Source organism: Carcharodon carcharias, chromosome 22, assembly GCF_017639515.1.
Source record: "Carcharodon carcharias isolate sCarCar2 chromosome 22, sCarCar2.pri, whole genome shotgun sequence".
Taxonomy (NCBI): Eukaryota; Metazoa; Chordata; class Chondrichthyes; order Lamniformes; family Lamnidae; genus Carcharodon; species Carcharodon carcharias.
The window spans coordinates 50,737,687-50,757,220 of NC_054488.1; the positions used below are offsets into that span (position 1 = coordinate 50,737,687).

Consider the following 19,534-nt stretch of genomic DNA (forward strand, 5'->3'; position numbering starts at 1 on the left):
AGCCTTTGGATTGATGGAAGAGGCAGAGATAAAGTTAGATGTGATCAACTTATATGTGGAAGCATAACTGCAAAACAATACACCACTAATTTGGAAAAGTTGAGATAGGGCAGTTATTATGATTCCTGTAGAAACTGATAACATTTACTTCCAATGGGTTCACGTTTGCCCATTTCACTAAGTAGTAACTTCAAGTGACCATCTCCAGGCACTTCCCTCAATTTTCAAAGTTTCCTGAACCCACTACCAGCAGTAAGGTTCACTCTGGTGATTCCCCCTGGCCACTCCATCTCCTAAATTCCTTAGATGGCTGCATAATGCATCTCTTCAAATAGAAACTGTCTCCTTTCCGCATCCATCTTGGATAGCTGACACAGCAGCCTCTTCTCTCTGCTGATCACACCAACTGCAGTTCTTTTTTTCTTCTTCAACCCAAAAACTTGGAGCCAGCAAATCTTTCTACTGTTAACGCAGCTATCCTTGACTTTTGTTCCCAGGCATGAGAACTTCACACCTTGCTCAGCAGGTCCCTTGACTTAGCTAGGCTTGTTGTCAAGAAGGATTTAGAATAGTCACATGACCCTCTTCATTTTAACCTTTATTTTAGGACACAGTCCAAAACATAATCTTATAAACCTCATAATTGTTACTCGGCAATCATAGATAGTGAAAAATCTATGGAGAGATTTCTCAGAGATATAACAAGTGGGCCTGAAGGAGGGTAATTGCTAATGGAAAAGTAGACAAGCATGGGACCAAGGATACGAAGCTGGAAGGTGAAAAGCCTGTATTAGAAGAGATCAAGGGAGCAGGTAGTAAAGTCCATTAGAGATAAATATACTGAAGAGAACAGATATGGAGATAGAGTGGGAAGATGGAGTTGAGGTAGAAGATCAGCTGTGATTTTGTTGAATGGTGGAGCAGCCTCAATGAGCCAACTGGCCTACTGTTCCTATTTCTTATGATTCTTATTAGGGTAGGTGGGGCCTCAGTTGGATGATAGACAGCAGGAAGACTTGGTGCACTAGAGAGGGGAAATCAATTCAGGAAAAAGCTTACTGATAAGCAATAAGTAGAGGTGAAAAAGGATTACAACAGTTAACAACATCATAGGGATAACTAAGGCAGTTGATGCTGTGGACAAGACAGAAACCAGACTAGAGATTTTCAGAATAAATTTTGGGAGATGAACACTAGGTCAGGAAGGTTAGATGTGGGATGATAGAAAATACACAAGGGGAGGGTAGGATTTTTGATGGAGGGTGCGATACTGGTTTTAGCTGTCAATACCTATGCATGACAAAAGGAAGCCATTTAGACAAGTAAAAATAGTTGTGTCTAGGATTTTGGGGGTGGGGGGGTGGGGCTGAACGATTGAAAAAATAAGTTAGTTTGAGGAAATGCCCTGGTTTCATGTTTTTTATGCTTGCTTGACTACTGCATATTAAGCAGTTACACATGTGCAAACCACTGAAAGAATTTGAACTCAGAGAAACTTGCTGTTATAATCTGATTTGCAGGACTAAAGCTTCAGTTTAAATGTTTATTATGGTAATTTCTCCAAGCCTAAATTGACCTACTACTCAGAGATCATCCTTAAGGCTAAGCAAACCATGGACTCTTGAAAGACCAACAACCTCCTTTGACTTCCTACCACCTCCACCACTACCATATATCCTGAGCTTCAATACTAAATGCAAGGAGCCTATGACCTTTTCTGTCCCAAAAATTTTTTCTTCCTCCTCTCTCGCCCCCATACACCTGCATTTGAGACTTCACCTTATCATTTCTGTGATTTGACTCAAATGCTTTCTCATATTTTGCCAATCCCGTCAAGGTGAAATGAAGGATTATGGGACTCAAATTTGGATCCCTAGATACATGGGATATGTATGATCACCTTAAATGCCTGATTATTTATAGTTGCCCAAAACGTCTCCAGCAGTATCTTATTGCAGTTACCTCCAGCATACCACAATGTTCCATCCTTGCCACTCCTACACGCTATCTCTTCCCCCTCGTTTTACATGCTGCTCCTCAGACATCATCAGTAACTACAAGATCAGTTTTTAATTTACTAACGACAGCAGTACTATCTTTCTATCATCACTCTGTGTTGGCATACAGCCGGAGATCAATTTATCGATGAACAAGAATTTTCTCCAGTTGCACAATGGGAAATCTGGTCAGAACAAGTTTCAAAGGGAATTACAAAGCAGTGACAGCCATTATTTGCAAAAATAATGGGAAAAGGGAATTTTTTTATTCCACTGACAAACTGTTCTCCTTTAGGCTCCTTGTACTTCCAAGATGTTTTGTTCTTAGTAAGAATGAGATTTTATTTCACCAGGGTCTCGTTAAGAACTCTGTAATAAATAGTTTATGTAAGTAGCTGAGTGTGCATTTTAAGTACCTTTTTGAATTTAAAACGTACTAAGAATTTCAGCCTGGTCTCAGATGTGAGTTCAGGCGTACATTGTGGCCACACTCCCTCTGCTGGCTCAAAACTGGGTAGAAATATTTTCTGCATGTGTTTCAAAGCATCCAACTTACCCATACTTGACACTGTGAAAAAGGATTATAGATTTTGTAATTTAATAATATAGAAGCCCTGTTTGATTATAATTTTAGGAATAAAACAATTTGGAACTACCCCTTTCATTTATTTTAAGTCAGTAACAAAGGTTTTCAGCTTCTGGTGACAGCTTACATACTATGAAGTTTGAATTATTTCTAGTCAATAACATGGCTGTTCACCACACAGCGCAGATACAAACTGGTATCAGTCTTGGTTAAATCTGAAATTTCCACTGGCTTATGCTAATCAATTCAAAGTTTGGATTTAATGTCACTCAGCAAGTTCACTCGTACCCAACATATTCCTTGTCAGAAAATCAATTCAGATACATAAGAAATAAAGTTTCAGATCATTAAGTTTCTGGCTGAGAGTACATATATTTGCCCAATAACAAAGGAGGAACACATACCAATAAATAATTTAGCCCTAATTATATCTTGAGCTATATTTAACACTAACCAACCAAGAAACTACAGAATTTCATACGATTTAAAACTAAACAGTGGAATACATCAAGATTAGTGCATAGATTGCATACTGCCATATTTTGAGACACAATGTCAAACCATAAGGCTACAATCAGAAAAAGGCTTTAGTTCCATTGAATTTAAGTGACTTTAAGCAAGATTAAATTTCAATTTCACAGTAGGCCCTCAAGAGCAACGTAACTTGAACATTTATCCATCTGTTACAAAGAGACTGTAACTTCAAGTGCTAAACCATTTACAACCTTCTGATATGAAATTCCAGTAAAATGTAATGGTTAAGGAAAATTGCTAGCTGCTATATTTGAAAGTGCAGCTTCATATTGGAGGTTATGAGACAAGAAAGTGTGCTTTTCCTCTTGTCTCACTAACAATGTTGCTTTGGGCACGCTATTGGATAAAAATGATCATGTGGCAATAATCCAACTCTCCATTTCCACGGGCACTAATAAAATAGATAATGCTTCAAGCCAGCTTAGGGAACCAGGCAGAAAACTATTTAGTGTTGATTTTACTGGTGAGAGAATTCCATTTTTTGTGATTTGTAAAAAAGGCAGTCTGTTTTCTGTTTGGACTGAAATCTTGAAACATTTTTTATGTTCCATTTATGGTTTTGCTACAAAGAAGAAACAGGAAATCTTCCCCTGAGCTTTCTTTTATTTCCATCTGTCCCCTATTAATGGAAGATGTAAACATTGAGATATATTGTAAGAGACTTCATCATCAAAATAGGACTACATATCCCATAGTGCTAATGGAAGTTTGCTATTTGATGGATGTGTACTGACAAAAACTGCACGTTGAAAGAGAATGGCTGCATGTGTGAACAGCTGAAGAATTCATTCATTGAATGCTGTTCCTGCACCCGAGAGACATGCTCATGTTACCAATCTGGTTAACTAATTCAGTGTCATTAGGAATGGATCTATATTTCAATTCAATAAAGGTCCAAGTTGGCGTACTGTGGGACAGATGATACTGATGTCTTTTCTAGAAAATATGTATCCTAATAATGGCAACAGATGATCATAGTTACATGAAAGTGGTTGCCCATGATTACAAATGCATCATTAGTACTTCTGTAAGTTACAACAGCAATAACATTTACGTTAGCTGATAGTCGATATTTTTGAACAGTATTTATTAATGTGCATTGGCATCACACTTTGCATCCACCATTTTTGTTTTGAATGCTGGCATTATCACTTTGTCATACTCGAAAGCCACCCTAGTTTAAAGAGGGAGGATGATGATGATGATGATGAAGAATCATCTTCTTGAAAAGCTGCCAGCTGCCGGAATAAGGAGCCAGGTCCCTGACTTGCATCTTCTGTGATCGACATGGGAAGCATCTGTACAAAAAAGAGACAACACAAAAAATGTTTTAGGTGCTATATCCTGGGTACATTTACCATTCAATAGACAACGTGTTATAATGAAACAGCGGAGCTCCTATTCTGTTTCATTATTTGCAGCTAAGCAACAATGCGCTTTGCAATAATTATACGTTTGTAGCTCTAAGAACATCATTTTGGCTTCCTTATCAAGTCAACCAGCTCAATCAGCAATTATATGAACTCAACCACCCATCCTCACTCCCCCAAAATCAAAACAGAAAGACAGCATTCCCAACATGCTCCCTTTCTGTCCCTGCAGAAACAAGGTTGAACCTTCCCAGAACAAATCCTTATCCATAAACTACAAAAGGTTTCTTGTTAAGAGTTCAGGTGGACCATGTGTTTCAAAACACATTAATCTATGCACACTTTCCACTGTGAATTGGAAGATTAGGTCATCTACTGTTATCACAGTTCACTAATAAAAATATGCAAACCAGAAATCAAACTGATTTGTCATGATTCAGTGCCATAATTTTTGAAGTAACATGAATCACACAAGTAAATAGATGATAGTGATGTGACAGTCCCTTCTATTAATCATGACAAAACAATGTCATTTCTAGAAACTACAAGCCTTTAAGTACTAACAAGTTTGGATTAGTTCTGGTCAGTCACACAGCTGTCCACCTGACAGAGCAAACTGGATCTAGGGACCATTTTTGGCTCCAACTGAAATTTCCATTGGCTCAATGTACTACAAGAGAATAGCTAACCTTTGGAGCCAAACCCTTCTATTTTGGATTTAATATCGCTCAGCAAATTCACATTAATTTCCCCAACACCCTCTCCTTCATACCAAATCAAACAAGCAGTGAGTCTTCCTGACAACACAACCAGCCACAAACTTTGATAAATTAGATTTGCAGGAGTGCAAGAGAAATCGCCCAAAAAATACATTGGAAACAAATATGAAGCATTTGCAATCATTTGTAGTAAAATCAATCACTCAAATATTTGAGTAAAACTGCCAACAGTTCACATTATAACACATTCTATTTATCCTGTGTACATCATGAGTACAATACTAACAAGTGAAGAGGGCACTCAAGAGTGCATATCTCTGCCACACTGTGTTAACTCAACACTTTTACAATTACACAGCTTTTCCCTGCTTGGTTAATGCTCTGTAACTACAAAGATGTAAGAAATATTTTTATTAAAAGCTTCTATCTCTCAGAGGAGGCTTTAGGCCAATCCACATCCAACAACCTGCTCTGAAAACTCTGCTCATATTTTGACAGCTGTGACAAATTCCACCTCAGCTGCTGAGACGATCCACAACATTCTAAATCAAGCAATCGACAACATTCTAAAAATAAGTCTATTTATCCCATCTCCCAATGTTAATGAATCCTATTTAAAAATTCCAAGATCCAGATCAGAATGCGCAACTTCGCCAAAAATGAATCAGCTCTCCCTTGGCCATACCCTGTGTACCAGTTTTTGTTGAAATATGTCCATTAGTTTTTCAGATATATTGTTTATAGACCAACAGACTAACAAACAGGGCTGAAAACCTTCAGTGGCAGAGGTAATCAGGAATTCCCAATATGGAGATGGTCATCTCAGGCAACTGACAGGAGAAAGAAGATCCGAATTTAAAACAGACTATCCAAAAGCTCCCCATTACACAGGTACTGGCTGAACGCCTTTCACCATCATTAAGTAATAATGCCTTAATAAAATGGATGATACCAACATAGATTCATGCTTGTTTTGTATTAGAAACCACTTTCATGTTTGTAGCATGCACATTGATAGACAATGAAACAAGCTGAATGGTAAAACAGCAGCCAGCAGTTCGGAGAACAAACACACTGCAATACAAACGTATTTTCCAAAGCAGTAAATTAAGTTAATGAATTTGGAATAGAAATTTATACGTTTTATTCAGTGAGCAACACAAGACAAAGACTATTAACCCTCTGCGGACTATGCAAATATTTTACTCTACAGTTTTCAGCTGAATCATCGATATTATGATAGAGTAATAATTTTGTGGCTGCTCAAATTTGATTTTCCTTGTCGGCACTCAACACCTGATATTTTTTTTTTGCATATGACACTGGATAAAAAATGTGTAATTTGAGAGCTACTTAAAAATTCAGTCCTCAAAGAATATGACGCATTCAATCTTAGCCAAATATTAAAGTCACAATGTCTTCATCTGTGGTAGCCAAAGGAAGGGAGAAAAATTGCCTCTTGCATCTGGGCTGCCTAAACCTCCAGTAACTTATAAAATACGAGTAATCAGTTGATTACAAGTCAATCTTGCTGTATTCCGATGATGATTCACAGCTTCAGCTAGAGAGCTCAACTGATGCACACTAAACTAGAACACTCACAAATCACAGAAAAATATCAACAGGGTAACAAGGGAAAAATAGGTAAATTACAAATTCAGGCAACTATAAACCAGTGCATTTGAATTGAGCAGATCATCAGAGCCTCCATAAGATAAGGTTTAGCCTCAACGTGTTCATGATTAACTTTTAGATTTTTTTTTTCGGTTTGTGTTACATGGCAAAAATTGAACTGTTATACTGTATTTAAAATCCATGACACTTTTGTTTCCTAACTCTAGATTGTGCTATCATTAATCGAATCAGGAGTTTGGATAAGACATTTGCACTTCTTTGTCCAATTTGGAGTAACTTCCATTTTGAATTTGATGCAGGTCTGGTTAATCACAAAACTTGCACAACCATCCAAAGGATTAAGAAGAGATTTTAAAAATTAGGTTTCTTGCCAGTCTCATTTCCTCATACATTAGGAAATGCTGGAATCACTTTCCTTTCCAACTCTTCAAAATACATGATAGAAACCAAGATAAAGAAAAATGGTATATAAAGGTTTTAAAGTTAGAAAATGACTAAAAAGACATTAGGCAAAAAAAATACAAGTTTAATTTAGAAAATAGAAATCGCAAAAAGTATATAAAAGAAGTGGGAATGGGGGTGGAGACAATAGGGCAAGCAGAGTAATTTTTTTAAATCTTACAATATTTAACTTAAGTTAGCAGCTTAGGATCAATACTATAGTAAGGGAGTGTAGTCCAGACATTTTAAATATTGCGGTTTCAGCTGAAAATTCAATGCCAGTCTACTAGAGAAACAGGAAGCTCTGAGCTTAAAAAAAACAATGTGAAGTTCATATTATTGTTTGGCTACTTGGAAGAGATGAGATTTCTTATCTATGTTTAGAGAAAATTCAAAGAATTGACCTGGTTCAAAGTAAGATTTGGTTTTAGCAAAGTTAGTCTTAAATAGCCTTGAATGTAGCTTCACACAACCACTACGCACTCACTCACCACAGATACACTGGTATTGATTGTTACCAGATCATAATACTGTCTACTGTGTATTGTTATTCAAGCTGCAATGCAAAGCCAAGTACACTGCACACAAGACAATGAAATACCCAGTGACGCTTCATCAAGAAGGCCGCAGCTGTGACAGTTCAATGTATCAACTGAAACTGAATTTACAGAAAGTAGTTAAATTAAATCACTCAAGTAAAAATTACATTTTGTAAAATAAGTGTCATATTGTACGAATATGTAGTGCAGTACCAACAATAAAGATAAAATACACGGTACCAATTTAACAATCAAGATTATCCACTGTCTTAGTATGTGGAACGAGAGAAGAGCCAAGGGGTGTTTTGTCAATATAATGCACTTGTTCTGCTGAATCAGTGTTTGGCATGTGCAGAAAAAGGTGTGCCACTTTTCAGAATATCATTGTACTTAATTATCAGTATCTGTGTATGGCAATGTACATTACAAAAGAGCAGTATGAATGAATTTTATTCATCATTACTATAAAGTTTAAGTAGTATACTCTATGCAGCAAAGCTGCAGTGTCCTCTCCAGGGCACAGGCATGGGCAAAACGTGAAGGCCCTGGGTTTCCCACAGGTCAAGGCCCCCCTCTTGACCTTCCTGATTGGATCCAAAGCACCAGCTTGGGACACACAACATAGCAGTGCCAAACAAGTCAATGTAATGCATCAAGCGTGTGGGTCAAGAGAGTTGACGTTTTTGTGTGCTAGTTTTCTTTTCATTTTCAGTATATACCACTGCCTAGCAGCAATGCAAAAAGATGAGCCTAAAGCACAAGCCTCTTCCTGTGAATACACATCCTCTCCATCTGCAAGTTCTCTGCTGTGCCTCCTCATGGTGACATACAGAAATTGGGTCCCTTGTGGCCACAGGCTAAAGCTTCTGAGGAGCCGTGGCCCCCCAGACACGTACTCATGAACCAAATTCCCAGCTATGTGAATAGCTCTGCGGCCTTGTGGACACCTTGGGAGAGTTGAAGGCAAAGGGAGTTGGAGTTGGAGTCCAAAGTCCAAATGTCTAAATATGTCATCTTTCCTGCAACCAAGCCATTAGGATGAACACTGACTTGGCTTTCCAACAAGAGACAAGCCTCGCTGAGAGTGGATCACTGAAAGGAGAAACATTACACATTCATCTGCCAGGGGAAGAGTGGAGAGGAAACGCATGAGCAGAGTGAAGGCTTCACTGTAAGGAACTTACAGAATCCTCCGTATATCTTTCAGAATGTGTTATCTCCGATCTCTTACGATTCTCTCAACAGCATTCTCAACATATGCAGCTACCACAGCACCAACTGTAACAGACACTTCCTAGTGTCCCAGGGTTAGCATGCATTCAAAGCAGAAAAACCATCTTCGTGTCAACGTCTGCCATACTGTCTAAGCAGATAAGAAGCAACAGTTCCTTGACTCGTTGAACAGTTTTCCCCCCACATACAGTACAGAAGTAAAATGGAACACACTTCAAGACACCATTTACAATATTGCACTCTCAACATATGGAAAGCAAGAGCGGGAAGTGTTGACTGGTTCAAGACTAACATTGCTGTGATGAAGCCTGTTATTGAAACTAAGTGATCAAATCTCATTCAGTACAAGAGGGATTTGCGTAAGAGGCTCTGAATGCATTATGAGCTGCTCAAAGTAAAGTCCAACAGTCTGCTGGGTGTGCACCAGTGACTACTGGTTAAAACCTTGTCAGATTATCCAGATGCCTTTCAACACAAGGAATGCTAGGGGTATGTACAATGGGATCAAAAGAGGCAACAGGTCCATCAAAGAAACCGGCTTTAATGAAAACAAAGGCGGGGAGGTCATCACTGACTGCAATAAACAGTTGGAGAGATGGATGGAACACAACCTTTAATTGTACCCTAGACAGAACATTGTAACTGAGAAAGATCCTGTCATGGAAGAACTGGATATTGAATCCACAGTGAAGGGGTTTAGCAAAGCTATTGACTCACTTGCCATTGGCAAAGCTCCAGGTGCAGATACTATACCCACCTGAACTCATCAAGCACACGAAACCAGCACTCCTGCAGCATCCGCACAAACTTCTCTGTCACTGCTGGAAGGAGGGGGCAATGCCTCAGGATATGCATGATGCAAAGACTATGACCCTGTACAAGACCAAGGGAGACGACAGCGATTGCAACAACTATTGAAACATCTCCCTGCTGAGCAGTGTGGGAAATGTATTTGCCCTGGCCAGACTCCAGGTCTTGGCTGAACCCAAATATCCCGAACCTCAGTGTGGTTTCAGAACTGGAAGATCTATAATTGACATGAGTTTCAGTCCGGCAGCTGCAACAGAAATGCCATGAACAAAGAAGGCCACTATATATTATCCTCATCGATCTCACCAAGGCATTCAACCAGATGAGCACATATGGTGTATTTAAGCTGCTGCAGAAAATTGGCTACCCCTGAAGCTGCTCAGTGTGATCTCCTCTTTCCATGAGGACATAATGGACAAGGTCAGCTATGACAGAGCAAGATTGGAACCCTTTGAGATCCGTAGTGGGGTCAACAGGGTTGTATTCTGCCACCAACAATCTTTGACATATTCTTCTCTTTGAACTGAAGGAATATGAAAGCTTCATCAAGAGAGCATGTCTACTTGCATACCAGAGCTGACAGAAAGCTGTTCAACCTTACCCAGCTGGGATCCAAGACAAAAATGCCCCAAGTCCTCAAACAGCTGCTCTATGCTGATGATGCCACACTCATTCCAGACTGAGGCACACCTTCAGCAGAAAACAGACAGGCTTTCTCCCACCTGCAAAGAGTATGGTTTGCCCATTAACCTCAGAAAGACAAGTGTCATGGTTCAGAATGTTGCTTTACTGCCATTAATCAACATTGACAAGATGACACTGGAAGTTGTTTACATATCTCGGCTCTACAATCACCAGCAATCTGTCACTTGATGCTGAAATCAACACACGCGTTGCAAAAGGTACAGCTGTTATGTCCAAGCTGAGTAAGAGCATGTAACAACAGCAACCTGAGAACATCAAACTGCGTGTCAGCCAAACCTGCATCCTCAGTGCACTCCTCTACAGTAGTGCATTGCTAACAGGAAAAACAGCTGAACAGTTTCCATCTTTGCTGTTTCTGACAAATCCTCAATGTCTCTTGGCAGGACAACATCAGCTCAGAGATCCTGGAGCATGTTAATTCCATCAGCATGCACTTATTGCTAAGCCAAGACATCTGGGCTGGTTCGGCCAGTTTCATCAGATGGACGACGGCCACGTACCCGAAGACTTTCTGTAAGGTGGATTGGGCACAGAGTCACAATCTGCTGAAAGTTCATACCTCTGTTATAAGGACACCTGCAAGCAAGATATTAAGATGGTTGACGTTTAACACTGACAACTAGGACACACTTGTCAGCTATGACCTCTACAGGCTGACTATTTGGTAGGGCATTGGAAGAGGCAAGGCGAAATGGAAAGCTCTGCTGGTCAAGAAAAGGGCCCAGGGGAAAACCAAGACCAGCAAATCCTGCAGCTTCTCAGCAAAGTGCCTTGATCTGCAGCAAATGTGGCAGAGACTGCCATGACAGAGTGGGGTGCCTGAGCTCCACTTTTAACACAGAGTTGACCATCTTCTCATGAGAAGGAAGGCTGCCAAAGATGTAACCATAAATAAAAAGCAATGCTAATTTGTCAGAATTCCACGGCCAGGGTTATTCAGTCGTCAGGTGGGCTCAGTGGGAGCAGTCGCGGAGCCAACCGTGATTGGCTCCGCACCGCGATTTCACATGGACGGGCCAACTGAAGCCCCCCTGCGTGGATCGCAAGCAGTAATGCTACCTGTGAGGGCAGGGGTACGAGAGAGGAGGGAGAGCAGGCCTGGCGCACAGTTCGCTCATGCGTGCAAAAGAGCGCTTCAATCTCCCCGAGGCACAGAGCTGCCTCAGGGAGTTTGAAGCGCTTTTTAAAAAAAATATATAAGGACATTAAAAATTTAATGAAACATGTCCCCTCTTGTAACTGTGCCACATGAGATGAGACAAGTTTTTATTTTCAAAATGAAGTTTTTATTTCATCAGTATTAGCTTTAGGAAACCTCATCCCGCTCGTGGATGAGGTTTCCTAAAAAAACGTAAAGGCTGACTCAGGCACGCATGCGCCGAACGAAATATCACACGAGTTCGCAATGACATCAGGATGCACACCTGACGTTATCGTGCGTCATTTTACATTCCGGCGTGTTCGGCACACCCGCACGTTGAATGTAAAATTCTGCCCCACCTTGCTATCATTTTATGAAGAAAAAACAGGTCAATGTACTAAATGCAAACAAACTTCAATGAGGTAGGTAAGCCTATTTTGTAAAAGCTAAAAGATTTAGACACTTTAAAAAAATAGTACTAAGAGTTATATTTTAAATCAAGTATATATACACACATCACAGTAATATGATAAGAAATAAAGTAATTACACTGACCTGATTCTTAACTTCATTTCCCTGGACAGATGATTTAGGCTTTCGTGAACTCGCCATACTAAGTGGCAACAAACCAAATCTGGAAACATAGATTCACAAGATTGATGCCATGTACAGATTAGTTAACCACTACTGACAAATTATTATGGATCCGAGCAAGTGAGAAAATTATCTACGTGAACATAATAAAATGTAATACATTGGCTGAATTGCTGAGCATCATCAAAGCAGAAACTGGAATTTGCTTATTGCATCAGCTGCACACACTCCTTCACTTTTTACCAGGGCCAGTTGGCAAGCCGGCACACAGGGGATTGAACTTCTCACCAAACACACACATTGTAAACTAAGCTGTTACTATAAACCCAGGTGGTCTACATGTACTTGAACATTAGCAGCATTACACAGCCAAATTATCATTTTTCCTTTACTATCTTACTGAGCCACTTAAAAAAGAATACTTTTCTGGTGTGTTGGGAAGATTTGGTTTGAGAACTTCAGTCTGCATGATAAACAAGCAATGCAATGCTTGTAAGGTGCTGAAACAGAATTACTGTGTTGGCTGATGTATTTCAAACTTAGTGGGTTTCAGGAAGGATTCTAATCAGCAAATGATATTTAGGATTATAACAAATAGACCAAGGAAATATTGTGGCTATAAGGTCAGATGGACTGAAGAGCTCCATCTGCCGGAAAATTTTAAAAATTGGGATGGGGGACGGGTGTCCAAACAAGCAAATTAAATTTAGTACAAGATCTTGCATTTACATAGCACCTTTAATGTTGTAAAACATCCAAGGCTCTTCACAGGAAATGTTATCAAAGAACATTTGATGAGCAATCCTTTAGGATGGAGGTCTTCTGGTTTCCATAATTGTTAAATTCCTATTATCAGAGCAAAATTATTTTGGTATATAGAGCTATGTAGTCTCAACTGTTTGCCATTTGAATAGAAAACAGACCAACAGTATCTAATGATCAAGCTTGGTCTGTATTGCAATTCTTATCAGACCACATCAACATGCACACAAATTTACTGTTTGCTGCTGCAGGAATGCAACGAAATTCATTTACCGGATCTGACTAGAAGCCAGCGGCAAGATGTTATGAGGTTCTTGTGAATTAAAAGGTCCACTTCTGCTGGTGTATTGTTTCTCTGTGCCTGTTAATAACCCAAATAGTACCTAAAGGACAGAAATATGTATATTTACAGTGTCTTTTCTACATAAATGCAACATTTTCCTTATCAGACAGTAGGGGCTGCTGAAAAATTCTGGCTCAAAGCCCTGCTTTGGCATATTTTACATTTCAAAGCCTGATGTGGCTGAAGACCATGGGCTTTCAATTCTGGGAAAACACTTTCAGCCAATGAAAGATAATTTTTGGAATTAGGGATTTAAAGAGCAAGACTTTAGATTAAAGGCACTGATGGATAGGGAACCAACTTATATCATTACGCATAGGCTGATGTATGAGCAGATTGATACAGTATAAGGTACAGATATGTTTTAGAGATATTTTAAAATTTAGTATGGTTATCAATATAGTAATGAAGCGAAAACTAACACTTAAAAATTAATCAGGCAATGATAAATACACTGCAAAGCTTGCAAAGAGCTAAATGAGCAATTAAACTTCTTTTCACTTAATGGAAAGTGTGTGTATATATATATATATATATTTCTAGTAAAATATGTGTTTTATTTCTACTTATCTGTACTGCAAATCATGGGGAAAGCGTAAAAGCAGGCAACCTTAGCTATCTATATAATATAGACAATGCTGTGGCTCTGTAGCCAGCCAAACGCAAGCTACGGTAATACTCCACCCTTACGTCAGCTCATCAACTCAGTTTCATTAAGTATTGGCCCAATATTCTAGCCGAGGTTGCAACTTGAAAAACAAGAGACAAATTTGTTTTGAATATGGCTGCTGTACTCACTGAAGTTCTTTGAGAAAGTTTGTTTAGATTGTTGTTGAGGTGTGGAGTAAAAACATCCAAATCAAATGGATCAATATGACTTTCCAAAGCATCTGCCACATGCTGAACCCTGTTCAAAAAACACAGAAGAATATCAACCTTAACATTTGGATCTCTGATATCAGGAGTATAAAAAAAATATAAAATTGAATAACTTTGCTATTTAATAGAAGACCAGTACCTCGGGTCCTGCTGGATCCTGCTGCTTTTTACCTCTTCATTTCTGGCCGTTAAAATTGAACCAAGGTATCTAAGATCAAAAAGTAGCTGCAGAGCTCTATTCTGGGTTAAAGGGAACGCAGAATCAATCTGAAGCAGAACACAAATTGAATAACATCAAAACGTTAGTGTCACATTTAGCAATTATGTTCCAAAGAAGCTAGTTCAGTAATCTTTCATTCTAATATGTTTGTAAATCAGAAAGAAAACAGTTTTTGAATGAAGGACTTCTAATCCTTAGGTACAGTGGATCTTACTTAAAACTCCACAATCACACCTTGTTGTTGAAAGTAGCAGGGTATAACCACAGGAAGCTATCAGCAAATTCTGCTATCATGGTAGCCATAGTGACAGACAGCCTGTCTCTTGTGAACAACTCAGCATACGCATGAAAAAGGAACTACCAACTTTGGCCAACAAAAAAAGGCCATGGAACAACAAATTTATAATTTAAGGTTATCAGGACACAATTTTATCCTTCTAGTAATGTAATTTTGACAAAGATAATTCAGCTGGTTACCTGCCTATCCCTTGAATGAGAAATAATTTGAAGCAATGAGGATCTAAATCAGAAGATAAAACAAGTTGCAATGAAAGAAAAACAAACAAAGCCACAAGTTCTCTCCTGGCCCATACAAAGTGCATTGTTGACTTTAGCATCTTGCAAATACTCTGAGATCAGATTGTAATTGGAGAGAGTGAGGAAAGTACTGCCAATGTAAGCAGGCTCTGCAAGTGTAATCAGGAACTAGTAATTTGAATGGCAATCATCTGACTATAAATCAAATAAAAAGGGATTATTCGGGGTTAAAAAGTTCTTCAAATGTTTGTTGTATTTACACAAGTCATTTTCTTGAAGAAACAGATGCAAAAAGTCAAAGCAACTATTTGAGACAAGTGCTTTGGGGAAGGTACAAAATTGCTGTTGCCTCCCACCATAATAAGAATGGTTGCGGTAATCTCCTGAAATACTGAAAGAAAAGCCAGTTAAATTATTAGCTTGTTTACTCTTTTTACATTTCAGTGTGAATTTAAGTTGTCACTTCTCATACTTAGATGAAATATTTAAAAGGATTTTCTGGTGTTTGAAGAGCTGTAGACCAGTTTGGATTGCATGTTAAAATGGAGTCAGTTCCAAATTTTGTGAGATTACAGCTCTGGTTACTTATTTTCGCAGCAGTAGGTCTGGAGAATCAGAGGTCTAAAACTTTAACCACCAGATCTCTTCAGCACACTTTTGAGCATGATCCATGCACTATTGAGGCCTGCAGTGCACTAGACACATTTAGAAGGAATGAAACAAGCCATCTATAGGAACTTTAAGATATTCAGATTTTTTTGTCAGCGATTATATACATCATAAAAATTGGGGATTAGAAGGCTGGCATTTTAAGGCATTTACATTATCATAATATTTTCATCTTTTGATGCAGTAAGTTTCTGAAAATAATACTTGTGAATTTCTGGTGAGTTGCTCCCACTCCACTGATTTAACTTTACTGAAAGTTATTCCAGTAGAAAAGCGGTCAAAAAGCTTCAACCTTCATCCCAATCTTACTTTTGAATTTAATGACACAGTGAAGAGAATGATCTTCTGCATGGATGCATGAGCTGCATAGTGAATTAGTAACACATGAGACTGAATATACACCATAAACTGAAAGCTGGCTGCTTAATTTCTGTATTGTTTTCAATAATTTTATTTTTGCTTCATGAAAACAATGTTTTTATTTAAACAGTTACAGTTGCCATCAGCACCTAACCAAATATAAAAGATGTTGCAAGTTGAGGTGAGTTGCTCTCACCATTGTGAACGTGGTCTGGTTAAGATAATAATGGTAATACATACAGTTTCCTAGGCAACACGAGACAGAAGCAAAATAAATTCCACTATCCCACTGAAATTAAAGATACCCTGTCATAATTTTCTATACATTATCCAGTCAATTAATGTAGATTTGTTTATCTCCTAATAGTAAAAGTGAAAGACAATTCTTCACGAGTAAACAAACTGATCAACTAAATAGAATAAAGAGCAAAGGTTGACTGGAGAGGAATTACAGATAGTGATGCATACTTGACTCCAATGAGACTTGCAATTGTTAATTTTTCGAAGTGCAATTCATGTCTCAGGATTTTCTCTGCATACTTTGTATAGTTATATTGCAGCTACAGTACTAGTTAGAGCCACACCAATGTGGCCTGACAAATTTTCTTTATATACGCACCTTATCTTGTTTTACAGAGCATAATGTTTCATAACCAGTAAGCACCTCATCCAAACAAGTCTTCAACAACTCCTGAAGTGTGACCTTAGGAAGAGCATGACCACCAACCCGGTTTACTTCTTGACAAAAGTTAAAAAGCAGTGACTGGACGTACCAAGATGGCTATCAAAAGAAAAATCAAAGACACAAAACAAATTGAGTGCTAGAATAATAATTGAACATTCCTGAAAAATTAATTTATTTAAGATAAACAACAGCTCAATTGGTTTAGTAATTATAAAACAATTAATGCTAACTGCTAAAGCAACTTTGAATTTTCTCAATTATATAATGAAATCTTCCTATTGGTATCTCTTTTACAAAAAAAGGAACTATGGTCTCTGACAGGCTGCTTATAATAGCCTTCAAACTACGCTTTCAGAAAACTATTTTTACAGAGAGCAGGTTGCTATCATTCAAGAAGCTGACTCAGAGAAGTTACTGAGGTTGACAAGAGGAAGCTGAGTGAACTTCAACAATGACAGTTTGATCTGAAGTGCCTCAGAATATCTTCATACCAACCATGAATATCAATTCAGCTCCTTCAGTTGGGCTCCGCAACACTTGGAAATCTCATTAAAACATCAGCAGTAGTTATGTAACGTGGTATTCCGAAAACATGGAGATAATTATCAAAGATATCACAGTTCTTTTATACAATTTGATTTTTTTTTCGATAGATTCTGATAAAGGGATTGAATGGCACTGTGGATTAGGACACATTTTTGCACCTCCAGCAGCTGGAGGCAAATCCACCAAGACTGAAAAGTTATCTACATCAATGACCTGGATACAACCAGGTGGTGCATTGGAATTGCTCAGAAATTACAAAATGAATTGAACAAAAATGTTCAAATAGGCAAGAAAAAAAAAATCACTTAACGTAGTCAATTATAGAATGATGCACATAGGAAGACAAACAACAGCAATATCACATCAATGGTGTTGAAATAGTTCGGATGAAATGGAAGAAACCCTAGCAGTCTTAACAGACTTGGCATTGAGCATGTCCTATCAATGTAGAACAGCAATCAAAGTCAAAAGAATGTTAACCTACAGAGCCAAAATAATAGATTGAACCTTGAATATTTCTGGTTCCCAAGAAACTGGAGAGAGATTCAAGGACTGGAGGCAATGAAGAGAAGGGTCACAAGGCTGATCCAAAGTAATTGTGGTCAGATTAGAAGGCAGGATTTGTACTTTTCAGCTCGTCAAAGAAGCGTCTATGAGGTGATCTTAGAGGTAGTAAGATTGTTATGAATATAGAGAAAGTTAACCCAGAATATTGCTTTAAATTATACTCTGGCTGCTGACCTCAAAGAAACTACCCACAAAGATCTAGCAATCTCTGCAGAGATCTCAAAGACAGCTTGAATCTCCATGGGGTTCTCCAGGCACCCAGCAGCAGTGATGTCAGCATGCAGTAGACAGTCAATCACACGCAAGTATTCTCACATACAGACAACTAGGAAGTTAAAAGCACTTATTATCCTTCACTTCTAATTTACATTTTCAGATAGTGAAATGAATTATGACTGGATTAAGATAGAAACTGAAATATTATAAACCAGCTTTGAAAAAACGTGAAATGTTGTCATCTTTGAGAAATACGATATTTCATAAATATAAAATTTTAAAAATCAGCTTTTCCAAACCAGTGGGCATTTACAGCAATAATTATGAACTTGATAATACATTAGAAACCCAGTTACATCTCATTCAAGAGGTGTAAATTTTTCAGGGTTTTCATAGCAAGGCTAACAGCGTAAAAGCGCAGTATTTCATCAATTCACTGACTGTTTTGGGATTGCAGTCTGGAGGAACCTCAAAGTGCACTCTGGAAAAGTGTAGGACAACTGTCAGCTCCTTCTAAATTTCTGCGATAATCTTTGCACATACGGACATGTTGGAAAAGTTTCCTCACATATGGAAGCATTGTTAACCTCTTGAACAGACTTGGACATTAGAGTCACACTTGGCCAAGGGAACAAAAGAACATATGTTCACGTGTCCATCTCTTCTTTTCCTACTCTGACTACTTAATAAAAATCACACCAGTACTAATCAGGTCTCCCAGGAGGAAAAAAAAAGCCTGGCTATATAGAATTGTTGCTCTTCAGTTAGGCATAATGATCATGAACAAGTTTAAAAATTCATGTAATAAAGACTTTAAAAAAAAAAATCTCATTTTTGGCCTATCTTAATCACATCAGGGCCCTATTTCTTCCAAGCGTTTCAAACTTGCAAAAGAAGCCTTCCAAAAATGGAGTTCCCATTCCATTATCATCATCAGAATGAATGTTTCAGTAGTAGTAGTATTGTAATTATATGTACAATTTTACATTTCAATTCTGTATTGTATATAGTCAGGGTTTATGTTCTTGCCACATGATCTAGATTAGATTACCGACATCTGTGGTTTCACATTACTATGAGCACTACTCTTACTGCTTCAAATAGCCCAGCAAATTCCAGCAGCAGTCAAGTAACAGTTGTACTTTACTATAAATAACAGTAGAAATAATTATGCACACGTGAACTAATGAATGTTCCAAATCTCTTAGAGCCATAGAAAGGTTATGGTGCAGAAAGAGGCCATTCAGCCCATTGTGTCTGTGTCGGCCAAAAAGAGAAAAAAGAAACTAGCCGCTCATTTTAATCCCACTTTCCAGCAGGTTACAGCATTTCAGATGCAGATCCAGGTATCTTTTTAAATGAGCAGAGCCTTTCAGCTTCAACCACCAATTTAGGTAGTGAATTCTGGACGCCCACCACCCTCTGGGTGAAAAAGTTTTTCCTCAT

The 19,534-nt window shown here is 38.3% G+C and overlaps 1 protein-coding gene across 2 annotated transcripts in view; it reads right to left on the reverse strand.

Moving 5' to 3' along the window:
• Positions 1-4,187: 4,187 nt before the first annotated feature.
• cog1 (component of oligomeric golgi complex 1) overlaps positions 4,188-19,534 on the reverse strand; it is a 32,002-nt gene continuing 16,655 nt past the window's right edge. Inside the window, exons 9-15 of one of the 2 annotated variants that reach the window (XM_041217362.1) lie at positions 16,694-16,855; positions 14,428-14,555; positions 14,208-14,316; positions 13,340-13,449; positions 12,266-12,344; positions 7,884-7,940; positions 4,353-4,415 (exon numbers count right to left, since the gene is read on the reverse strand). In XM_041217362.1, coding sequence (XP_041073296.1) covers positions 7,923-7,940; positions 12,266-12,344; positions 13,340-13,449; positions 14,208-14,316; positions 14,428-14,555; positions 16,694-16,855 — 606 coding nt within the window. In that variant the 3' untranslated portion in view covers positions 4,353-4,415; positions 7,884-7,922. Of the gene's footprint in view, positions 4,416-7,883; positions 7,941-12,265; positions 12,345-13,339; positions 13,450-14,207; positions 14,317-14,427; positions 14,556-16,693; positions 16,856-19,534 lie in introns of both variants that reach the window. The other variant, XM_041217361.1, reaches the window with a different exon arrangement.